Below are 25,154 nucleotides of genomic sequence, written 5' to 3' on the forward strand. Positions count from 1 at the left end.
CCCCCTCGCGCCGCCCTTCAATTGGCCCCTGTCGGCTGGCGTCGCACGCAAGAGCACGCTGGAGGACCCGGGAAAAGGAAGTGTGAGGGCCACTGGAAAGGGAGAAAGGGTGCCACAACTTCCGGACCCCGGCCCTCGGCTTGAGGGCGAAGGCAACTACAAATCCCTGCACCGCCCGCGGCCTTGGAACCCAGTCCCTGACGGACTACAGCTCCCGGTAGGCATCGCGGCAGCGCCTACGGCGCTCAGCTGGGACTTGGTGACATAGGTAGTTACTATGGAGTTGCTCTGAGTAACCCTGAGATAGTGGGACGCAGAGACTGGAGGGGAAGCAACTGCGGGTGAGTTGGGCGGGAAAACAGGAAACCTGCTCTAGGGGACAAGAACTCTATGGAGAGGGGAGGGGCGCACGGAAAGACTAAGAGCTTCCTTTCTCGGGGACCTGAGACCTTCCCCCGTTACCCCTTATCCCTTTTCGCAGTGAACAAGACACAAACCCATATGGGATAGACGGGCGCGGGGAGGGAAGGGAAGGCTGAGACACATACCCAGACAGATTTGGGGGTGCTTAAGAACCTCCCCCATCACAAAGATGGGACCCCCTAATACTACTGTCTCAAATCCCTGACACATCCTGGGAGATCTGAAACGTCCTCAGACATGGGGTTGGTTTTCCTCTGGTCGACTGAGACCCTCTTCAAGACATGGGAGTAAGATTAGAGTAAATCACAGTCCCTAATTCTGGATTTGTAGGAAACTTTCTGGGGCTTGAACTGCCCCTTTCCTTCCAAGCAGGAAGACCCCAGGGTACAGCCTCCTTTTCAGAGAGTCAGCAGGATCTTCCCACACATACTTATTAGGGGTCCTGTCCTTAAATTACCTCTTCTCCCTACACCTCCTCTGTGGTCTGCTTCTCCAAGTTCTGCAGTTAGAGTTTCACTCCTTTTCAGTCTTCATGACAGATCTATTACAACTTACCCAGTGTCTTCACATCCAGTCTTTCTTTTGAGCTTTGTGAGTTCAAGGATATTTATCCCCATTTCACAGATTGGAAAACTGAAACCTAGCGAGGAGCAGTGACTTGGTGGAGGCCACACACCAAGTCAGTGACAGCTAGGACTAGACCCCCGTTTGCCAACTTCCAGCCAAGTCTCTAGCTTGAGCCTACAGCCTCTCTAGCTTAAGGACTTGTTCAAAGTAGTAAGATAAACTGCCCCAGGGAGAAGAAACTTGTATCGCCTACATTGAGTTATTTACATTTCAGCCTGAATGGGTTTCAGATCCTTCCTTGAAAGTTTAAATGGGGAAAGGTAACTAGAGAGACTAAAGACAATGGGAATCAAACAGATTTAACTAAACAAGAAGTAAACAGTCTTGCTAACACAGCACCCATGTCTGATGCTGCCATGATTAGTTAGCTTCTGGCTGGCTCCTAGCTGGCCCTGATTGGTCCACTTACTGTCTTAAAGCTCCCCCATGCTTGGTCCTAGGCCCACTTCCCACCTCACTCTAGATTCTCTTCTTGGATATTCTCGTCCACATCCACAACTTCATTTACCACCTATATGCAGATGTACAGGAGTGTGTATCTCCAACCCCACCCAACCCTCATCTCCAAGCTCCAGATCTGTATAACAAATTGCATCTTCAACATCTCCTTTAGAATATCTCAAAAACATCCAAACTCAACATGTTTGCAGCTGAACTCATAATCCCTATGTACTCCAAGCCTGAATTTCTTCCAGTGTTCTCACCTCTGTCCACCATTATGGAAGTAAAAAGACAAGCGTTATCTTTAATACCTCTTTCATTTCCCATCCATCATAAAATCCTGTCAGCTTTACTTCTAAATATCTTTTCTCTAGTGTAGCTACCATCACATCCTTCCTGCCTTCCCTCCGAGCCATTTTGCATACTGCAACCAGAGTAATCCTTCAAAATGCAAATCTGATATTGTTCACTTTCCCCACAATACCCCCAATTAAAAATATACCTTGGGCTTCCTATTGCTCTTAGCATCAAGCAACATCTCAGCTTGACTCCTGCCCATCTTTCCAGCCTCCAGTCTAACCATACACTTCCCTCCCACTCTCCCTCCAGTTATATGGCCTTCTTTAAGGTCTTCAAAATTTCCAAGTAACCACTTACCATAGAGCCTTTGCACATGCTGTTATTTCTTCCTGGAATGTTCATCTTTTCCCTCTGCCATAGTTAATTTGTACTTATCCTTCAGATTTCTCTCGATCAATTTTTTTTTTTTTTTTGGCCGAGCCGCGTGGCATGTGGGATCTTAGTTCCTCCACCAAGGATGAACCCGCGCGCCCCTGCATTGGAAGCGCAGAGTCTTAACCACTGGACCGCCAGGGAAGTCCCTGTCAATCACTTCTTTAGGACTATCTCCCCTGACTGCCCAGAGCAGCTCAGATCCCTCAATTATAGCAACCTTGTGTCCCTCTCCTTTATAGTGTTATTCACTGTTGCAATGTTTAACATATTGTTAGGTACGTACTACTTGCCTCCACTGTCAGGATACAACCATGAGAAAAACATGGCTTCTGCCCTGGTGGAGTTTATGTACACACAGATAGTAAGGAGATAATCCTAGTGTTACACGAGTGCTACCAAGGGTAAATATAGGGTGTTATGGGAGTCCAGAAGAGAAGTCGCACATCTAGACTTGGGCATGAGGGTAGGCTCCTCAGAAAAAAGAGAAACCGGAGCTGAGTCATTAAAACTTAGCAAGGCAAAAAGAAGAAGAAACTGTACTCCAAGCAGAGAGAGCTGGATGTGCAGAAGCCCAGAGGCAGGTGCAGGGAACTTACTCCAAGTAGTTGCATTTGGCTGGTCTGCAGAATTGGAGGTGAGGATAAGAGATGGGAGTAGAGAGATGGGCAGGAACCAGTTTGAATTTGGGGCCTACCTTTGGCACCTGGAAACATAACTTCCCAGAATACATTAGATTATGTGGAAGACTTTTCATGACAGTCTTTGGTTTTTCTTCCACCTGTAGCCCATAAATAGAAACCCTCACTAGGCCAGGCTGTTGAATCTCCTATCAGATCTCTTCATCTGAATATTCCTCAAAGCTTCCTGGGCCATCATGTTGCTACTTACCTGAGAAAGAGAAGGGACAGGCTATCAACAAATCAAATTCTAATTGTTAGCAATTTCAAAAAACTGAAAACAAATTTCCATGATCAACTTGGGATTGGTTAAATGAAGTTAAATTAAGTAAAGTTTTTTTTAATATAAATTTATTTTATTTTATTTTTGGCTGAGTTGGTTCTTCGTTGCTGCACGCGGGCTTTTTCTAGTTGCGGCGATAGGGGGCTACTCTTTGTTGTGGTGCGTGGGCTTCTCATTGCGGTGGCTTCTCTTGTCGCGGAGCACGGGCTCTAGGTGCGTGGGCTTCAGTAGTTGTGGTTCACGGGCTCTAGAGCGCAGGCTCAGTAGTTGTGGCTCGCGGGCTCTAGAGCGCAGGCTCAGTAGTTGTGGCGTACAGGCTTATTTGCTCCACGGCATGTGGGATCTTCCCGGACCAGGGCTCGAACCCGTGTCCCCTGCATTGGCAGGCGGATTCTTTTTTTTTTTTTCTTCTGACTCCCAAGCCTTAACTTATTTTTTTTAAACAGATCTTTTTTTTTTTTTTTTTTTTTTAAATTTTTGGCTGTGTTGGGTCTTCATTGTGGTGCGTGGGCTTCTCATTGCGGTAGCTTCTCCTATTGCAGAGCACGGGCTCTAGGCTCGTGGGCTTCAGTAGCTGTGGCACACAGGCTCAGCAGTTGTGGCTTGCGGGAGCCAGAGCGCAGGCTCTGTAGTTGTGGCGCACGGGCTTCGTTGCTCCACGGCATGTGGGATCTTCCTGGACCAGGGCTCGAACCCATGTCCCCCGCACTGGCAGGTGGATTCCTAACCACTGCGCCACCAGGGAAGTCCTAAATAGATCTTTATTGGAGTATAATTGCTTCACAATACTGTGTTAGATTCTGTTGCACAACAAAGCGAATCAGCCATATGCATACACATGTCCCCATATCCCCTCCCTCTTGAGCCTCCCTCCCATCCTCCCTATCCCCCCTCTAGGTCATCGCAAAGCACCAAACCTATTTCCCTGTGCTATGCTGCTGCTTCCCACTAGCCAACTATTTTACATCCGGTAGTGTATATGTCGATGCTACTCTCACTTCACCCCAGCTTCCCCCTCCCACTCCAAGTCCTCAAGTCCATTTTCTATGTCTATCTCTTTATTCCTGCCCTGCAACTAGGTTCATCAGTACCACTTTTTTTTTTTAGATTCCATATATATGTGTTAGCATACGGCATTTGTTTTTCTCTTTCTGACTTACTTCACTCTGTATGATAGACTCTAGGTCCATCCACCTCACTACAAATAACTCAATTTCGTTTCTTTTTATGGCTGGGTAATACTCCATTGTATATATGTGCCACAGGCAGGCGGATTCTTAACCACTGCATCAACGGGGGAGCCCAAGTAAAGTTAAAGTAGGGTACACACAAATTCTATGGAACACTCTGCAGCTATTATAAAGGGTAAGAGAGTCTACAACAATTTGAAAAGAAAAAATAGCTTTACAAAAGAACAGACAGTATGTGTTTATTTTAAAATATACATAATTGGGCTTCCCTGGTGGCACAGTGGTTGAGAATCTGCCTGCCAATGCAGGGGACACGGGTTCGAGCCCTGGTCTGGGAAGATCCCACAGGCTGCGGAGCAACTAGGCCCGTGTGCCCCAACTACTGAGCCTGCACGTCTGGAGCTTGTGCTCCGCAACAGGAGAGGCCGCGATAGTGAGAGGCCTGCACACCGCGATGAAGAGTGGCCCCCGCTCGCCGCAACTAGAGAAAGCCCTCGCACAGAAACGAAGACCCAACACAGCCAAAAATAAATGAACAAAAATAAATAAATAATTAAAATATATATACATATATATATATATATGTATTATATATACATAATTTTGTTATATACGTCTTCTAGGAGGTTATATTCCCAAACTGTAAATCATGAGCGTTCTTGGAGAGTGAGATGGAGAGCCACACTTTTAGTTTTCACTTGATGTATCTCTCTATGTTGTTTGACTTTATTCAGCTATAACGTTAACTTTTAAAATTAAAAAAGAAAAACAGTAAACGATATTTCCAATCAGGAGGAAAAAAACTCCAAAACAGAGCAGGTATGCCCCTAACCCTATCATTCATCAATTCAGTCAACGTAGACAAATGAGAAAGGCGCTAGGGTCTGACTAGCTCCTGGTCATGAGGCTGAATAGCAGCTGGGAAAGACTGACTCCAAAAACATAGCCACTGGAGCGAGTAAGGCAACCTCAAGGCTCGTCAGTTCTCCCCAGCAGTCAGGTTCACTATGTGACACCTTGAAGATATCATTCATTCCTTCATTTCTTCTTTCATTTCTCCATTTATCCATCAAGGCTTTAGTGAATACCCAGGCTTGGTGCAGGGTAATGGTGGGAAGAGAGAAAGAAGTCTGACTTCTTTCCCTGTCCTCAAGCTTACAAGGAGGGAACAGGAAGTAGGTTATAAAGAAATGAGTACAGAGAGTACAACTGGTTCAATTTATTGAACACCTGCTACAGGACATACAGCAGCTCTCAAGACAGGGTTTGTCTCCATTTTACAGATAAGGAAACAGGCTGTGATGAAATTTTATTCAAAGTACAGTGGGGGCATATATCAATTAGTTATTGCTGTATAACAAACCATCCAAAAACATGGTGGCTTAAAACAATAAACATTTATTATTGCTTCCAAGTCTCCGAGTCAGCCATGTGTTTCTTCTGGTCTTGACAGGGCTGATTCATGTGTTTGCAGTCACATGTGGGTTGGGTGACTCTCCTGATCTTGCCTTCGGGTAGGCTGGCTATAGGCTAGTCTAGGATGGCCTCACCTGGGATCACTGGCTCTCTTTTTCACGTATCTCACCTACACGTTTCTCATACCCCTCCAGCAGGCTAACCATGTTCTCTTGGCACTGGCAAAGAGCACAGGGCAAGTCCTCTCTTTAAGCTTCTATTTGCTTCATGTTTACCAACATCCTGTTGGCCAAAGCAAGTCGCATGGCTGAACCCAGCATCAGAGTGGATGGAACTACAAGGTTAGAGGGCAAAAGAGATGGATATAGGGGAGACCATGATAGGGTTCATCAAGGGAATCAATCTGATACAGGACACAATGATCAATTTTATCTGGAAAGAAAGTGTTCATCAAAGAGGGTATACTAGAGCTGAGTACTGAAACATGAGAGTATTCACTAAGTAGGCAGCTGTTTCTTAGAACTGGATGCAGGCTGGTTTGCCACAATCAATAGCAACCCAGCAGGATTTCCTGTGCTCTTTACAGACAGGGTTCTATTATTTGTATCTTGGCTTCATTCCTTCTGGTCAAGCATAGGGCAGCAGGCACTCAACAAATGTTTGAAGAATTGAATTAAATATCTTACTGTGAATGAGGTGTGGACTGAAATAGCTGAACCTCGGAGCCAATTGTTAGAAAGTGCAGCTTAGCATCAACACCCCCAAAACAGAAATCCTTGTATTTGGCAGTTTCTCATTCATTCCTCCCACAAACATTTCCTGAGTGCCTGCTGTAAGCCAGGTTCTGTGTTAGATGATGAATAAGACACAATACTAGCTCACAGCCTGGGCTGGTGTTTAAATGGAGAAGACTAATAACCCTTTCCAATGGGCAAATTTGTCCAACTACTTTACATAAATAAATTTATTTATGTATTTATTTATGGCTGCATTGGGTCTTCGTTGCTGCACTCGGGCTTTCTCTAGTTGCATTGAGCAGGGGCTACTCTTTGTTGCAGTGCACAGGCTTCTCATTGTGGAGGTTTCTCTTGTTGCCGAGCACAGGCTCTAGGCGCACGGGCTTCAGTAGTTGTGGCACACAGGCTCAGTAGTTGTGGCTCGTGGGCTGTAGAGCGCAGGCTCAGTAGTTGTGGCACACGGGCTTAGTTGCTCCACGGCATGTGGGATCTTCCCGGACCAGGGCTCAAACCCGTGTCCCCTGCATCGGCAGGCAGATTCTTAACCACTGCGCCACCAGGGAAGCCCCGGGGCTCTATTTTTAATACTAATTCATCCAGAAAAATGCTTCAGGAGCTGGTGCTACACAAAATCAGAAGTCCTTTGGAACTGCACTGAGGTTCTCTGATGGTCAAGGAGATTAATGGTAAAAATACGCCCTTAAATATTTTAAGCTAAAATCCATGTCCTGTAGTGCTGAACTCTGGGGTCCCAACTTGAGAAAAGTACCCAGTCTTGCTCAGAGGCATCAAACTTCTTGTGGGTTCTAGGTGAGAAGCAAGCCAGCTTCCTCTATTTCTACAAAAGAATGTGTTCTTTGTTGTGTCTGGAGATTTGATATCCAAAGATTCAGGTCTCCCCAGTCAACAGCCCATGCCCATCAGGCCAGTCTCACACTTGACAGAGAATTCAGCTGTGAAGTGACTCAAGCCAGCACTTCCCCAAAGCTCAGTTGAGACTGCTGCTTTTTGAGAGGAAGACACTCACTTTCCATTCCTCTAAACCTGTTAAACTCTATCCTTCATATGTTAAGTCACCAAAAAAGGAATTTATCTAGACTGTATTAAGCTTAAGCTGAATTATAAGCTATCAGGTCCATGGTTTCTTAAGAGAAATTCCATTTTAAGAACATTTGTGAATTTCATAGTCTCTGGATACAAATTGTTTCTTTGAATTGAATGATGAGAACCACATATACTAAGGTTTCCACTTTTGCTTTAGCTGCCAGGAATTTCAGGGATAAATAGAGGCATAGTTTCCTAATTCCCTGGTTTCTCTCTCTCTCTTCCTTTATTCTGGCTTCTAATCTTTCTCTTCCATGTTTTCATTTTCTATATCTGTACTGTCCAGTATGGTAGCCTCTAGTCACAAGTGGCTATTAAGCACTTGACAGGTAGCTTGTCCCAGCTGGGATGTGCTGTAAGTGTAAAGTATCTCAAATTTTAATATCAATTATATGTTGAGTGATATTTTGGATATATTGGGTTAAATAAAATATATTATTAAACTTAACCTCACCTGTTTCTTTTGACTTTTCTTTCTACTAGAAAATTTTAAATTACATATGTGGAAAAAGAAACTATACACGTGGCTTACATTTGTGATGTTCATTATATTTCCGTTGGACAGCTCTGTTCTACAAATCATCCTGTTTTATGAGTGTGTTATTACCGTAAAATACCTCAAATCCTTTTGGAAAGCAAGTAAAGTAGTAAATGCAAAGGAGGTGACAGCAGTGGATGAAGTGAGAAGGGGAGGTTGACTGGGACATGTATTTGTCAGTCTATTTGTCTTTTGTTTGTGTCACATACAAAACCCCTTGTAAAGTGTGTCAGCTCTCCTCTTCACAGGTGAGTGGTGTTCTCATGGCTCTGCCCAGTCGAAAAATTCTGAGCTTTATTTGAGCTAACAAATTGGAAAGGATCTGATAAGACAATTCACACCACGTTGTAAATGACTGATAACACTGTGTTCACCCCTCTCAGGGGGTATTTCCATTTTAACAGGGAACAATCCCTGAACCCAAAGGAATGAATCCCTAATGGTGGAGTTTCAGGCATCAGTGACAGGTGAGTGAGTGAGGCAGACTCTGGTTTTATGTGTATGTATGTTTATATATGTATGACTACATTCAGGATGTAGCTGAAAGTAGGGTATCAGATGAAAAGATAATGGGGCTGACAGACAAGGTGAGCAGAGAAGGTAGCAAATCCCCATCTGGGTCAGACTGCAAAGGGCTGTCAGACACCAGATCCAGTGCAGGCCCTCAGGGGTTTGCAATAGAATAGCCCAGTTGATGTCACCAGAGGGTAGGTATCAAGACAGCTTTCATGGCAACTACTATGGAGTAGCAGAAAGGGCCTCAGAGTAGGATTCAGAAGACTAGGATTGCAGTCCACAACTGACTCACTGGCTTAACTTTGGGCAAGTGCTTTCACCCTGGGGCCTCAGTTTCTTTGGAAAGTACAAATGGGTATTATAACTATCAATGAACTCTAAGGAATGTGAAGGTGCTCAGAGAAGTAGGAAGTGCCCTACAAATGCAAGGAATCATGATTGTTATCTTAAAGTAGAAATGCAGCCACGCAAACCTGGAGTAGTGGAGGGTATATAGCAGGGGTGGAGAGCTATGAGGAAACCTGAGGGCCGAACACCAGTCCTTCTCTGTCCTCCCAGGCTGAACCCGGATTCCCAGGGCCCATGCTTACACCTGACAAACGATGGCCTGAGCTATGAACAAACAGGACTATATGAACACTTCGGTGCAAGAGCCCCCTCTTGACTACTCCTTCCGAAGCATCCACGTGACCCAAGGTCAGCCCCCAGAGCACAATATTCCACTCACCATGGCAGCAGGATGGGTGTGGTCCCTAGGGAGAAGCCAGTCTTCTACTTAAAAGCCTAAAGAGATTCTTCCCATAAGCATATGGGATTTTTGTTGTTGCGCTTTTGGGGAGAGTAGTGGGTAGGGAGGTGGGAGTGGAAGAGTTTGGCCTTTTTAAAAATTAACAGCAAATCTGAAAGGAACCAGGGGGCTTTCAGGGTAACTGATGATCTTCAAAAGAAGCCAGGCTACAGCAAGATAGTCAGGTGGAAGAAAACTGGAGAGCCAGTCTATCAGCCAATAGTTTTATTCTCCATTTTTTACCTGGAGAGAAGAGACTAATGAAAGGAAAACACAGGCTGCTACAGAGTCCCAGCCAACAGGCAGAACCCACTCTCCTCTGTCTGAGGACACAAGCCTGTTCTGATCACTGGTAAAACATGCAAGGTCTTGTTATTAACAAACTGGCATGTTTCCAGTCTAAATATTTATTGACAAATTTTATATTCATTCCAGTCATATCCAAGTTTATTCCATTATCACCCACACTTATTACAGGTCCCAGCACTGCCCACACTCATTCCTATTTTATCATTCAGTGTGTTTGTAAATGGGTACCTAGAACCTTTCAGGAGGGGACAGAGGGAGTCTCTCATCAAGATCATATTCTCAAGGGAATATGCTTCTTCCCAGGGAAGTTCTTCTGTCTTTGTTATCTGCTCTCATAAACACATCAGTACATCTGCCTTCACAGAACACAGGCTGGCATCAACATAACCTTATCCCATTATCTGGCTTTGGTCGACTCTCTTAGGCAAGCAGTGGCCACCTTTAAGTTCAGGAAGCACGTGAATAGTTATCAAGGGTACTGGATACTACTTGGGTTTGGGTTTCGGGTACTTACTACTTGGGTTGGCATCAGCTGCAACAGTAACTCCCATTTGTTCTCTCATAGCACACACCCACTTGCCGTGATCCTCCTTTATTATGCACAGCATCACTTCTGATTGATGTAGTCCATGTTTCACAGGGTTTTAGCTGCAATAATGGCTATGTACAAGATAGCTGAGGTGACAGAGGAAGGAGAGAAGTATGGCTCCTACCTACCCTGAGAATTCCTAGCTCTGAGTGGGGAGTGTGGCTTAGCCCTCTATGGTGTCCTCAGAAGGAGGGGAGAGACAAACTACTATGACCAAGGATAACTGCACAGCACAAAACATAATCTGCACAGATGCCCTGTCTTTCATTTAATAGTTAAATCTTGAGCACCCACTACTATTAAGCCTTCTATATATGTCTGTGTAGGTTTGTACACGTATGCCAGGCATAGTGCTCCTTGCTGAGTGGGGAAGGGAGAAGGAGAGGCACATCTAAGCCCCAAAAGGCCAGTCCCCTCAGGTTCCCCAGGGCATTTGCTGCACTGACTTAAAATTGGGGTTAGAGGACAGGGTAGAGTTTGGGGGTACTTGGTACACTATTTCCTGAATTAATCAATATATGGATCATAGAATCTGAAATGTCAGTGACTTTAGAAGGCATCCAGTCTACTACCTCCAACCCATAATGCTCTAACTGCTCACAAACCCCCAGTTAAGGGAGTCCCATACCACACACCTACCAGCCCTTCCATTACAGGGTGACGAATGACACAAGGCAGTTCTTCACATCAAACACATGTTCTCTGGGGACACATGGGAAAAGCTGCATGGCAACCCTTCATAGATATGAAGACAGAATTATGTTTTCCCCAGATCTTCCTGGGGCTAGACAACCCCTAGTTCTCTGAGTGTTGATATCTGTGGTCCAATTTCCAGACCTGCCTTGGCCTACTCTGAACAGGGCAGCTTTGACAGATCCTCAGGCAATGCAGTGCTCTGATGGAGTCAGAGGAGAGCAGCCTGGACACCCTCCTCCACCCATGATCCATGGTAACAGCAACCCCAGGCAGCCTCAAGTTCTAGGGAATACCATCCCCAGTGGCTCCCCCTGAGCTGGGGATCAGCCCATGCTTGCTGGCATTCCCCAAGCTGCTGCCTCATCAGACTGGAGGCTAGTCCGTAGGTGGGTCTTAACTTTTACTCATCTGTCTTTTCATTTCAGGGTTTGCAGTCAGGAGATGTGAGGTTGGGGGTCAGGATTAGGAGTTTATTCACGAGCTGGGGTACTCCGCTCCATGACCCTCCTGCCACCTCCCCCCACCCTCAGGCCCCAACTGTGGGTCTGCTCACTCCAGGACCAAGACAGAGAGCCACCTGGTGGATGCTGCCTGACCTGCAGCTGAGGAGGAGAAGTTTAAGCTGGGTGGGGGTGGAAGAGAAGTGTGTCCAGTAAGAGCTGAGGAGAGGGTGAAGACAAGCGGACCAGTTCAGAAAATACTGCTTCCTTTCTGGGAGGCAGCTTTAGACAAGTAACTAAAGGCACAGAGGCAACAGGAAACATCTAGTCACCTCAGCCAGAGCTGGTGTATGGTTCTGACTCTGCCACTGACAGACTGTGAGCCTCCAGGTTCTCCCTGCCCTGCCCTGGTTCTTAACTTCTTTAATGGATGCCCCCTCCCCCCACCCTCGCTCTGCTTGAAGAATCTCATCTATTTCTCTAACTTGTACTCTATGCTAATGATTCTCAAGTCTATGTCTCCTTCATATCCAACTGCTTATTTGGCTTCTCCTCTTTCCAGTACTATAGGAACCTCAGACATGCCAAGGCGAAGCCTGAACTCATCACCTTCCCAACTGTTTTTTGTTTTTTTAAAATTTTGACTGATTGATTGATTTTTCTTTCTGGCTGCGTCGGGTCTTAGTTGCGGCACGCGGGATCTTCATTGCAGCATGTGGGATCTTTTTGTTGCAGCACACGCGGGCTCTTCGCTGCAGCGTGTGGGCTCCTCTCTAGTTGTGGTGTGCGGGTTTTTCCTCTCTCTAGTTGTGGCATGCGGGCTCTGTAGTTTGCGGCACACGGGCTCCCTAGTTGAGACACGCAGGCTCAGTAGTTGTGGCACGCAGGCTTAGTTGCCCTGCGGCATGTGGGATCTTAGTTCCCTGACCAGGGATCGAACGCACGTCCCCTGCATTGGGAGGCAGATTCTTTACCACTGGACCACCAGGGAAGTCCCTCTTCTCCTTTTCTTAATCCTGTATCAGTTCATAGGACTGGCATCTCACCAGTCATCAAGAAAACTGAGCAACACCCTTGAATTTTTTTTTTTTGGCTGCGCCACACAGCATGTGGGATCTTAGTTCCCAGACCAGGGATCGAACCTGCGCCCCCTGTGTTGGAAGTGCAGAGTCTTAACCACTGGACCGCCAGGGAAGTCCCAACATCCTGGAATATTATTCTACCCTTGCATCTAGTCAACCATCAAGTCATGCCGTTTGTATGTCCCTCTCATCCTTGCTTAGATGACTGAAAGAGGCAAATTGGTCTTCCAGTCCCACCCACTCCCTACAATCCATGCTCCACACTAAACCTTCAGAGTGATCTTTCTGAATTGAGAGAGCTGAATCATCTTCTTTGCTTTCAACCCTCCAGTGGCTTCCCATCTTCTACAGGATAAAGTCTAAGATACTCAGCCTGCTTTTCAAGGCTCCGTGTCTCCTTTTCCCTCCTTGCCCCTTTGTGTAGTACGTGTGTGTGCGCCCACGCCATTCCATACCTCTGTGCCTTTGCTCATGCTCTTCTCACCCTTTCCACCCTTCTTTGCCTGGTTAACGTCTCCTAACACACTGAGATATCCAGCTCAGGCTTCACCTTCCCTGGGAAACTTCCCTAAGTTCCCCAACTGGGTTAGGAGACCCTTTTCCATGCTTCCACCACTTAAATAGCATTTATTATAGTATATTGACCGTCCGTTTTCATCTTTCCCATCTGAGCTCCTCCAAGGCATAAACATCTGCTTCACCCCTGCTCTATTATTCATACAGAGCTTATCTCTCATTTTGTTCACCATTGTATATCCAGTATCTGGCACATAGCAGTTACTCAATACTAATGGAAGAGGGAGAGGACATCAAGAGAGTGTGACATTGAAGTGAATTCTATAGGCTCTACCAGTGGATAATTCTGGATTTTGTGCTTCAGCATCTTGGCTCAAGTCCAACACCTCTGCTTCTTGGTTTCTTCATCTATAAAATCCGCCTCCCTCCAATTCCCACACAGGGGTGGTACACAGAGGACCCAATGATACAATAGACCTGAGAGGAGCACGTGACCCAAACCAAGAGTTTGGGATGGGAAGTGTTTGACCCTTAATCCAAGCTCACTCTGACTGCTGGGGCCTGGGGAACAGTGCATACAGTCGCACTAGACACAAGCATGGGATTCTGGCCCTGCCAGCTCCTCTAGCTACAAGTCCTCCCAGTTCTGTTCCTTTGCCACCCCCCAGAGCCAGAAAAGCAAAGATGACATACCCAAAGTTCACTCTGTCCCCACAGATCTGTTAAGCGAGGAGCCACGGACAGGGCTACGACCACTAAGGCACGCAAAGTCAGGGAAGTCAATGTCTCAGTCCCTGTGGCTGAACAACAATGTCCTCAATGACCTGAGAGACTTCAACCATGTGGTTTCACAGCTTCTGGAGCATCCGGAGAACCTGGCCTGGATTGACCTGTCCTTCAACGACCTGACTTCCATTGACCCTGTGAGTCCAGAGGGTGGACCTGAAGCCACCTTGTCCAGCCCCCAGCCTCTCCACCTCCCACGTATTATCAAGGAAGTAGTGAGGCAGCATGGTGCCCTGCAAAGCACATGGCTGTGGGCTCAGATGGATATAGGTTCAAATACTAGATCTGCCTCTGACTTTGTGACCTTGAGCAAGCTCCTAACCTTTCAAAACCTCAGCCTTGCTGTCTGAAAAATGGGGATAATATGCCAGCATTATAAACATTTTGTGAGGATTAAATGAGAACATATGGAAAAGCAACCGGCACATAGCAAGCCTTCACACAAGAGGCTGAAGTAAAATTGTAGCTTATTATTGGGCACCCACTGTGCTTTGTGCCAAGTTCTTTTGCAGAGGTAGGTACTAAAAGTACAGCAGTTACTTTCCATGAACTCAGGCTAAATTTTAAGAAACAAACAAAACTGGCCCCTTTTCATCCAGGATCTGTGTTAGAGGGGAAAGGAGTTAGAGTATGACTTGGAAACTGTTCCCCAGGTGCAGTGATCTCAATTTAACTACTATTTTAAAAGCTCTTATGTACCTAGCATGATGCTGTCCCCTGTCCCCTGTCCCCTGTCGTGATAGAATCTTAGAACACCAAAGCTGGAATGGTCTTCAGTGAAGGGACAGCTAAGGCTCAAGGAGGAGCAGGAGAGCCCAGGCACCTGGCAAGTCAGTGGTAGTGATAGGACCTAGGCCCATACCTTCTGCCCCTCGGATCACAGTGCTCTGTCAGTGTGGTGCCCCTGTACCCCTTCAAAGGTAAATAAAAGTAGGTTGGAATCAATCTAGTATGGCTCTGGGGGTGACAAATCGTTCCCCAAACTCTTCCTTCTCTGCCCACAAGTCAGTCCTGAGCACAGATACACGGCTCTGTCCAGTCTAGCTTCCGGTTTCCTTCCCCAACAGGTCCTGACAACTTTCTTCAACTTGAGTGTGCTCTACCTCCATGGCAACAGCATCCAGCGCCTTGGAGAGGTGAACAAGCTGGCTGTCCTCCCTCGGCTCCGCAGCCTGACACTCCATGGGAACCCCATAGAGGAAGAGAAGGGGTATAGGTAAGTGCCCTGCCCTGGAGGTGGGCTCCAGCTGGGCTCCCATGAGGGAAAGGAGGAGGGTTAGGGTTAGAAACCTAACACCATCCTTCTGCTATGCTTGGACCAGGGAAGGGAGTAGAGGGCTTTAGGCATTTCTTGATGTCAGTCAGGATAAATTCTGTCTCCCCCACACTCTACTCAAGTCCCTCCATTCCTTGCAGTCAGAGGAGATAGGAGCGACTGGTGGAGGGGGAAAGGGGTTCTAGAAGGGGGCCTGGCCCCCAGCCCAAGTCTTCCCCACAGGCAATATGTGCTGTGCACCCTGCCCCGTATCACCACGTTCGACTTCAGTGGGGTCACCAAGGCAGACCGCACAACAGCTGAAGTGTGGAAACGCATGAACATTAAACCCAAGAAGGTCTGGATCAAGCACAACGCACTCTGAGGTTCCTGGGACCCCAGCAGTCCTAAAGGCCTGGGGATGGTCAGTTTGGTTTGACAATAAATGATTTGAGCTGTTCAGCAGATCAGAAGTCTCTTATACCATGTAAAGATGCCCCCCAACTCAGGCAAGCGCCAGTAGCTCTGGTCTCACTTCACTGAAACAAGGAGGAAGTGGAAGGAAAGGCCTGCTGGCTTGGGATGCAGAAGACCTGGGCTGATTGCATGGCCTTGGGAAACTTATCTAACCTGTCTGGGCCCCTTTGCACTCTTCAGCTCAGATATCCTGAGGTTAGAGTTGCTTCACAGAGCACCAAGGTTCTGTGGAGATGCCTCAGAGGCTTCCATGACAGGAGGCCAATAAGACGGGCTGTAACCTCTGAACCCCTCACTTCAATCAGATGAGAGTAGTTCCACTGTCATGTTTACATGTCATGATTCTACTTAAGATTTCACTTGATAAAAAGAATCTTCTGCTTGAAACTATGTGTCTGCTGACTCTGTACCAGGTGCTGTTGGTCTCCCTGCATACCTCCACCCCCTCACCAGGCTTCCTGGTAATTCCACTGAGCCTGAGGCAATACCCACAACAGTGACAGCTGCCTCAGATTCAAGTTTGTTCAGCTTTGACAGTGTTCCCATCACTGGAGGAGGGACAAGCTGAGTCTTATCCAATCTGAGGTTAGTGCAGGCCAAGTCTCAGCTAAGACCTGGGAACCCTGAACCCTTATCTCCTTGATTCCTTTTAGTGCCCCTAGAAGATGACCCCTCCCCCTCCTCCACCTCGCTGCTCACAGACTTGAGTAGCCAGAAGTAAGTAGTAGGGTGGTGGGCAGGACAGAGGGGCTGGAACCAGCACACAGATGGATACACTTCCTTTATCGAGGGTGACAAACCAAACCAAAACAGAAAAACCCCAAACATGTAAAAACCCAGGGTGCTAGAAATACAAACTCAATTCGTTCAAATTCAAGCTCATCCAGACCCTGGTCACATGCCCTCGTGAGGTGCATGTGAGCACCAAGTCAGGGAGAGGGGGACAGAAGTGAGGCCAAGAAAGGGTGGGCAGGGGGTCCTAAGAGGCCCCCTAGTGATCACCCTCACACCGGCACCTTCCCAGTGACGGTGAAGACCTACCAGGCCCTGTCCCTGTGACCCCCCCACCCCACCCCTGGCCAGGGCTTCGAAGGCCAGTCCCAAATGGTTCTACCCTCCCTTGTTCCATCCTCACTTGCTCAGGCTCCTCGCCTCACTCTTCTCCTCCTCCTCCACTTTCTTCTGTGATTAGTAGCAGGTTAGGATACTGTATAAGCCACAGTGAGGCTGGGGGCCAGGGGAGGCAGGGTGGAGACGGAGTGAAGAGAGGAGAGGAAGAGCTGTCCAGGGGCCCCTCTCTTCATGGAATCCCAAACTGCACAACCAGCTCCTCTTTTGCGTCCACACGGATCTGAGAAAGTGCACTGTAGGCATAAGCAGCTATCCTGGAGACCTGGGACAGAGGGACCGGGAGAGAGAAACAGAGAGACGGGTGAGAAGGGAGATCTGGAAGCCGGGGGAGGGGATGGATGGCCAGAGAGGGGATGATGGCGGACAGGGAGCCAAAGAGAAAGGGATGGGAAAGACAGAAGGGAAGAACAAAGAGTAGCAAAAGAATGAAGGTTTAAGAGAGGGGATGGGGAGGAGAAAGAAACTAAGAGTGAGGTGGGAGTGAGCAGGGCCCACAGGCTACCAGGCTCCCTAACTCCACTTCCCTACCTCCTCTGAGGTGGAGGGGCGAACCCTGTACCTCGCTGCCACCCAGCGGGCAGGGCCGGGGCGAGGGGTGGCTCACCTGCTGCAAGTCGGCGAAGGGGACAGGCTCGCTGGCCAGCACTTGGTGAGGCTGGCTGGTGAGGGACGGCAGCGGCGGCAGCTTCTTCCAATGGGTCAGGCTGCTGCTCAGCACAGCCAGGCGGGTGCTGGCCGAGAGGGAGGGGGAGGGGGAGGGTGGGGACAGGCAGTCAGGCCACAGTCTGCCCAGCCAGCCCAGGCAAGCTTCACTTCCTCAGACCAGAGAAGCAGGTGACAGCAGCCTCAGCTCACCACGAACCCACTCCAGGCCAACCTCCTTTAGTCTCCATACCCTTGAGTGTCATGGGGCAAACTGGGTCAACAGGACCATCTACTGAGACACCCAAGTGACTTGGGGCCACCCTCCGGGCCACACCCAAACGAGAAGCCTGGACTGGGGCGCAGGCTCCAAAGCTGGATCAGAGGGAGGGGAAGGGAGGGGCCCAAGTAGCCTGAGGGATCCAAGCTGGCCAGGGGCTCACCTGTACTGCCTTGCCCGGTCCATGTACTCGTGCTGCTCCATGCCCTGGGAGTCTGCAGCAGACACGTCGATGATGTTGCTTTGGGGAGAAGAGGCAGAGAGGACATAACAGGTGCTTCCGAGACGGACAAACAAGACTCACTGCCAGGTGCCAACTCCAGGGCTATCTGACACCAGTGTCCCTGCCTGCCCACAGGAGCAGGGCTGGGCCCAGAGGCACCTCTTCCCACTGATCTTGTCCCATCCCCCACGTCCTGGGCCTGGCTCTCCATCCCAGTCTTTCATATGGATGGAGGAGGTCTGCGCCAGGCCCGGTCCTGTGATGCCCACCTGGCTGTCTTGGCGAGGATGGAGGAGAGCAGTGCCTGCTCGTCGGTGCGAGCAGAAGGCAGGCTGTGATAGTTGGGCTCGGCTCCATTGAGGGCTTTGGTGGGTGGGCTGCTAGGGTCCAGCAGCAGCTTCCGCTCCTCTCGGTCCTAGGAGAGGCCATGGGGGGAGACGTCAGCCCTGAGGCCCTTAGTCCAACTCACCTTTATTAGGCTCTCTTCTCAGCCCAGCTCTGACCTTTAAGCACCAAAAATATTTTTATTAGGAATATCCCAAGTGGCCCACTGTACGGAATGTCAGCTCTAAGGCTCAGATCCTGCCTGCCCTTGGAAGCTAAGCTAAGCTGGTGGTCTAGGATGAATTAAAGTGGAACCAAGCAGTCTTAGAGGCCCTGAAAAGATGGAGAGAGGCACAAAGCAGGTATTTAGTAACAGCCCTGCAGCTTCAGAAAATGGTCCAGGGCTTCCCTGGTGGCGCAGTGGTTAAGAATCCGCCTGCCAATGCAGAAGACATGCGTTCGAGCCCTGGTCCGGGAAGATCCCACATGCCGTGGAGCAACTAAGCCCGTGTGCCACAACTACTGAGCCTGCGCTCTAGAGCCTGTGAGCCACAACTACTGAGCCCGCGTGCCACAACTACTGAAGCCCGCATGCCTAGAGCCTGTGCTCTGCAACAAGAGAAGCCACCGCAATGAGAAGCCCGCGCGCAGCAACAAAGACCCAACGCAGCCAAAAATAAATAAATTAATTTAAAAAAAAAAAGAAAGAAAATGCTCCAGCCCCCAGCAGAGAAAGGATATTGGAGGCTGGAAGACAGAGGAGGTGGAAAATACCAAAACAGTGGGGTGTAGAGGAGAAACTAATACAAGTCAGGAGCGCAAGAATGGCCCTCCTAATCCCCCAGATCAGATCCTCCCCAGCAAGGCTGTCTCCTCCCAGGATGGAGAGGCCCTGTGAGGCCAGACAAGGCCCTGGGCCCCAAGGAAAAGCAAGTCCAACCTCTCAATGGCCATTCCTCATATTATCTCAGGACAGGAGTCCCAGCTGCAAACTCTGGGTCCCATAGTCCAAGTGTCCCTTCTTTTTCTTTTCTCTTTCTTTAAATAAATTTATTTTATCTTTGGCTGCGTTGGAGCTTCATTGCTGCGCATGGGCTTTCTCTAGTTGTGGCGAGTGGGGGCTACTCTTCGTTGTGGTGCATGGGCTTCTCATCACCATGGCTTCTCCTGTTACCGAGAATGGGCTCTAGGCACGCGGGCTTCAGTAGTTGTGGCACGCAGGCTCAGCAGTTGTGGCTCGCAGGCTCTAGAGTGCAGGCTCAGTAGTTGTAGCACACGGGCTTAGTTGCTCCGCGGCATGTGGGATCTTCTTGGACCAGGGCTTGAACCCATGTCCCCTGCATTGGCAGGTGGATTCTTAACCACTGCGCCGCCAGGGAAGCCCTTTTTTTTTTTTTTAATTATTTATTTATTTTGCTGCACTGGGTCTTAGTTGCAGCGTGCCGGATCTTTAGTTGCAGCATGTGGGAATCTAGTTCCCTGACCAGGGATCAAACCCGGGTCCCCTGCATTTGGAGCATGGAGCCTTAGCCACTGCACCACCAGGGAAATTCCCAAGTGTCCCTTTTTTTTTTTTTTTAAACCTTTATTTATTTATTTTGGCTGCGCCAAGTCTCACTTGCAGCATGCGGACTCCTTAGTTGTGGCATGCAAACTCTTAGTTGCGGCGTGCATGCGGGATCTAGTTGCCTGACCAGGGATCGAACCCAGACCCCCTGCATTGGAAGTGCAGAGTCGTACCCACTGGACCACTAGGGAAGTCCCCAAGTGTCCCTTCTTGAGGGCAGGTCCCTTCTACTCTCAGGTGATCACTCTCCTCTCCTCTGATGCTCTCTTTGTGTGGGACTCCCAGAACCAAACTTGGTGCTCCCGGTGTATCCTTACCTGAAAAGCTGGAGTTGTTCCCTCCCTTGCCAAGCCACCACACCTCTGTGAATGTGGTTTCATTAGTTTCAGCAGCCCTGTTTCTGCTAGCCTGTACTAATCACCACAACCCCTAGAACTGACCTGGGGCCAAACCAAGTCTCCCTGGTCCTGTATAATTCTATGTGTTATTTCTCCTCGTCTTGTTTTAGCCCCTTGTTCTTATCTACTGCAATCTTTCTGAATACAACCCTGCCTTGAGCCCATCAGCTGCAAATCCCTGCTGGCTTTGTGTCAGCTGCAAATTGGATAAGTGGATATGCTGGGTATCTATCCAAAGCATAAAGAACAAGGGTGCCCAGGACAAAACCAGAGACAAGGGGCCATCCTGGCTAAAGCGGACTCACCAGCCCTCAGTGCCAGACCACCAGACTCCTTAGTGTTCCGTTTCAGGCCTATCTCAGTTCCTACCAGACTTTCATACTTGCAGGCTCCCAGCTCCCCTGCCCACAGCTCCACAACTCTGCTTACAGAGGACACTTCCTCCTACCCTGCTTGCCCTGCCCTAGGCAGGGCCAGCCTTTTGACATTACTCTTCTGTCTCAAGCCTAGGTTGCCCATGTCCCCAGTTCCCAACAACATGAGACAGAAGCTATGGGCTTCTGCCTCATCGGCTCCCAACTGCTAGACACCCCGACCCCCTAAAACACAAACTAAGTACTAAAAACAAGATGTTTGCCAAAGATTAAACTATCTCTAAGGAAAGCCAGCTCCATAATGAAGCCAGAGTTTGCTTCTTCTTATATGTCCATCCTTTCCCCAGCCCCACTTCAGACAGATCCTCCTGCAGGATAAGGGGTTCTTCAAGAACAAGGTTGTTTTCCTGAGACCTAGACTCCTGGAAGAGGCCATGCTACCACAATTAGAGTGGACAAATAACATCACCCCATCCCCAAAAGGGTGACTGGAGCATGGGGGAGGTTTTTCACACCAGGGTTTGTCCTGGAGTCAACGTCAACCTGGGATTCAGAGCTTCACTGGCTACTCTAACACAGACACGTATGTGGCCTATCACTAGCCACCTGGTCTGTGGGCACAGCTAGAACACACAGCTCGACCCAACGGATAAAGACATGACTTGGCATCAAAATACCTTGCCTGTGGCACTTCTCAGCTCTGTAACCTTGGCTAAATCACTTAGCCTCTCTGAAGTTCTTCTTCACATTTAAATAGACATAACTGGTACCTATATGACAGACGTTTTGGCAAGAATCAAGTGAGATAACTGTAAAAGGTCTTTGAAAACTGTAACATGTTATACATTTCTCTTTATTATTATAACAAAGGGTCCGATGTGAGAGTGGGAGAGGAGCCTGCCCAAGACCCGAAAGAGGGGACAGTGAATGGCTGTGGCTTGTAGACTAGGTAGTAAGCGGACCTTCGCCATGTGAGGCCTCAAATCACCCAGGACTGATCAAGCACCATCTCTGGGGGTTAGAAACAGAAATGAAAGCCCATCAAGGGGAAGGTGGAGATTCAAGAAAACCGCAATTCCAGCTAGAAGCTGGTATCCTTTCTCATAAAGAGTTAACCCTTGACTCATTCCCTGCAAGAGTCCATATTATGGTTTAAGGGATAATTTCCCATTAAACCATAGCTTTCCCAGTAGGCAGGGATATTGTCTCCTATTTCTAACAGGCTGGAGTAAAGTGTGAGGTACTGGCCGTATGGCATGCCTAACATAAGGCACAGAAATATGAGTGTATGTTCACTGGGCATTTGGAGGCTTAATGAGGCCCAGGGGCCATCCATCCCTCCCATACAAGTGACATTTTCCCCAGTTTAAGTCCTTGACCCAAAATAGATTCACATGAGTCACTGAGGAAAGACCTACTTCCCATTTACCAGTGATATAATCCGTTTCTGTGACCATCTACTCTACCGGACTGTGAGCTACTTGCTGAAACCTTTCTACAGTTTTTGTCTCTGTGTTGAAATGTACAATCCAGGCTTAGAGGTAACCAAAAAGGCAAGTGGCCAACAACTTGAGACTTCATCCTTGAAAAGGTCTTCCCCTCCTCAAAGGAGGTCAGGCAGGCAGGGCAGGGATTAAAGTGTGGCAGGAAGTTAGAATACACCAAGGGGAAGAGACAGAATTTAAAACTGTACAGGCCTTCCCAGCCTAATCCTTTCTGCAAAAGGATCAGATATACAGCCAAATTCCCAGGACAAACACCCTGCTAGCTAGAGGAACCCTGAGGCCCCAGGTAGGGACTGCACTGAGGCAGGCCAAACTGAGCTCCCCAGCCCACCTCTCTTTTCCCCCCAATCTAGCCAAAGCTAAGCCCGATTTGTTGCTTTCCAACTTCCCACACGTCCTGATGTCCTCACTGTGTCTATTAAAACCTTCACTGATCAACTCAAATGACACCAATTTCCAAAGGCCTTCTCTGACCCCAGATCAGCAGTGACCTTCCTTCTTCAACCCCAGGGATTCAGAGTATACACAGATTCCTGATTCATATCGGGACACTCTAACTCAGAGCCTCAGCTTACCCACCTCTACAATGGATTCACAAAGCCCGTTAATGCAAAGCACAGAGAAGGCACAGGAAGCTGGGAAGAAAGTACTTCCCCGAGACCTAGGCTGAGGATCCTTGAAGTTGTAAAGGTCTGAAGGTAAGGAAAGATGGAAGGCGCGGGAGCGAGCGGGATAGGCGGCTGCCTGCACATCCCAACACAGGGGCTGTGCAGAAAGAACTGGGGCTTTAAAGGGGGTAGCAGTCCGGCCCGGCGTCTCCTCTGTAATCTGTCCTCTCCGGGCCCCCGTACTCAGTGAGCCCTGCAGTCCGGCTGACTCTCTTCTGCAGCCTTTTCTCTGGGCCCCATGCCCCAGGATCTCAGCCCTTACTCCCGAGCCCCGCCCGCGGCGGCCGCACCTGGTCCGAGTCCTCGTTCTCGCTGCTGTAGCAGCACCCCATGGCGGGGGTCGGGCCGGGCGCTCAGGCCGCGCCGAGGAGGGACGGCGTCCGTCAGGAGCCCTTCCGGTCACATGACCCGCGCCTGCATCCAGCAAGTAACCACCGCCCCCGCGCCTACCCCTTCGCAGAGGAGCTTAGCCGCTGCGGCTGCCGCCGGAACCCCGGCTTCCGGCCCCGCCCCTACCGCGTGATCTTAGCCAACCAATGGGAAGGCACACGCTGCGTGACAGGCCGTGAGACACGTGATGCAAGGAAAGGGAGGGGCAGATCATATGACTTAAGCCTCTTCCCGGTCTCAGCCGGAGACCTTCACTGACGGCTATAGAAGCCCACGTGTTAAGTGTATTGTGTGTTCCTCTGGCTGCCAGGCTACCTTTGTGGGCCAGTGAGCGAATTTATACCAATTGCCGTCATGAAATACTCTGCTAAATGCCTTTAGAGGGGCGAGGAGGATCCAGGCTTTATGCTCCAAGAGTACACACCAATAGGCCCAGTTGCCTGGCGCCAAGGATGGCTACATACAGAGGGTGTGGCACCCAACCTGGACTGGGGATCTGAGACTTACTGGAAGAAGGGACCTTATACCTTTACAAACCGAAGCAGAGTGGAGCTCAATCCTGGTGGAGGAGATAGAGGCCACCTCAGTGATCTCCTTGCCCTCAGGCATTTCTCTTCAATCCTGCCTTTTTACAGCAGTCACAGTAATCTAACACACAAAGCTCACAATCAGTGCTCTTAGAACCATCCCACATCTTCCCTTGGACTCAACACAAGTCCAAGTCTGTCATACAAGATCTTGCAGAGCCTGACACGCACTCCAAGCCCAGGGTAGTGGAGGAGGGGTTGGGGGAATGCCTCACCGACCACAGGGAAATACTTGGAGTTTCCTGATTGACTTTCTGGACCTTGCACACATGGCCTGGCACACTGTCTCCCCACCTGGTCTGCCTGCCAAAAGTCCCTGTGTTCATGGAGCATGCCTTCTAGTGCTCACATTATATTGTATTCTCTGTTCCTTTGTCAGTCTCTTCTAACAAAGGTGGAGTTCCGGGGGGACAGGGACAGGATCCGACTCTTGTCTGTGACTCAAGCCTTGGCACTTGCTTAGAATTTGGAATTATTGAGTAACTTACAACCTCCCCATCACCTTGGCTCACACCATACCCTATGTCCTGAACCAAGGGATTGGAGGAGAGGTCACCAAACCCAGCAGCTTTATTACCCCTCAAATCAAGACCCTGGAGTTCTGTAAGTTCTTTGAGGGCTCCTGAAGGGTAGGAGGCAGCTCCAGCTTGTCCCTGGGGTTGGTAACTTGAACTGCAGGTCTCAGGTGACAGCAGCAGCCTCAGCATCAATAATTGACAGCAAGTCCAGCCTGCCTCAGGGTTCTTCCCCACCCCAAGGACTCCCCCTCCTGTCCTATGCTCTGATCTTCCCCAAGCAGGAGCCTCCAGCCCAGGTAAGCAGGGCCCTTGAGTGTGGGTTCCCAAGCACACCAATTCAGATTCACCATCACTCACCTACCTATTCACCCCATTCATACACTCGTACTTTAATTTTTAGTCACCACCACCAGTGGCCTCAAAAGGGTCAGACGGTCCAGTGCATGGGAGAAGACAGGGCACTTATCCCAGACGGGGTGGAGGGAATGGGGAGAAGAGGCTGAGTTGGGGGAAAGTGTGTGCTGTGTGTATATGTGAATGTAAATGTGAATGGAATGCTGAGAGAGAAGAGAGGAGGGGAGTGCAGGGGAGGGGAGATAGGACTGGAGAATAAATATACAATCAAGGACTCTTCCCACCCCCAGGGAAATGCTGACAGAGGGAAGAGTCCTGGGGTGGTAAGGATATCTCATCCTAACACACCATGGAGTGTTTTGATTGCCTTTTACTGAGGCAGAACAGTGACAGTGAAGGGGTTCCTGACTGCAAAGTTGTGCTCTTTTGCTACACAGTAATGGGTCAGAGACCAAGCAGGCAGTGGGTAAGGTGGGAGGAGAACTCAGGAAGGAACTGGTGAAAGGGGTCCTGAAGAAGAGTGACTACAGAGATAAGGGAAAACGGGTGGAGGGAGCAAGGTGAAGATG

General features: G+C 49.0%; 2 protein-coding genes across 9 annotated transcripts; one reads left to right on the forward strand and one right to left on the reverse strand.

Moving 5' to 3' along the window:
* Positions 1 to 44: 44 nt before the first annotated feature.
* LRRC51 (leucine rich repeat containing 51) lies at positions 45 to 18,726 on the forward strand. 7 transcript variants are annotated; one of them, XM_057552182.1, is made up of 6 exons: positions 45 to 217; positions 8,555 to 8,638; positions 9,246 to 9,383; positions 13,824 to 14,029; positions 14,960 to 15,108; positions 18,432 to 18,726. In XM_057552182.1, exons 3-6 carry the CDS (start codon positions 9,302 to 9,304, stop codon positions 18,529 to 18,531), a joined length of 537 nt encoding a protein of 178 aa, XP_057408165.1. In that variant the 5' UTR covers positions 45 to 217; positions 8,555 to 8,638; positions 9,246 to 9,301; the 3' UTR covers positions 18,532 to 18,726. The 7 variants fall into 7 exon arrangements, with proteins under 7 accessions (XP_057408165.1, XP_057408166.1, XP_057408162.1 ...); XM_057552179.1 differs by lacking the exon at positions 18,432 to 18,726 and adding an exon at positions 15,391 to 15,978 and having other exon boundaries at positions 47 to 217; XM_057552180.1 differs by lacking the exons at positions 45 to 217; positions 18,432 to 18,726 and adding exons at positions 286 to 341; positions 15,391 to 15,978.
* LAMTOR1 (late endosomal/lysosomal adaptor, MAPK and MTOR activator 1) lies at positions 16,389 to 23,217 on the reverse strand. 2 transcript variants are annotated; one of them, XM_007173660.3, is made up of 5 exons: positions 23,027 to 23,217; positions 18,170 to 18,315; positions 17,841 to 17,918; positions 17,360 to 17,486; positions 16,389 to 17,017 (listed from the first exon to the last, which is right to left on the reverse strand). In XM_007173660.3, exons 1-5 carry the CDS (start codon positions 23,066 to 23,068, stop codon positions 16,925 to 16,927), a joined length of 486 nt encoding a protein of 161 aa, XP_007173722.1. In that variant the 5' UTR covers positions 23,069 to 23,217; the 3' UTR covers positions 16,389 to 16,924. The 2 variants fall into 2 exon arrangements, with proteins under 2 accessions (XP_007173722.1, XP_007173723.1); XM_007173661.3 differs by lacking the exon at positions 23,027 to 23,217 and adding an exon at positions 22,648 to 22,760.
* Between the last annotated feature and the right edge of the window lie 1,937 nt (positions 23,218 to 25,154).

This window comes from Balaenoptera acutorostrata, chromosome 9, assembly GCF_949987535.1.
Source record: "Balaenoptera acutorostrata chromosome 9, mBalAcu1.1, whole genome shotgun sequence".
Classification (NCBI taxonomy): domain Eukaryota; kingdom Metazoa; phylum Chordata; class Mammalia; order Artiodactyla; family Balaenopteridae; genus Balaenoptera; species Balaenoptera acutorostrata.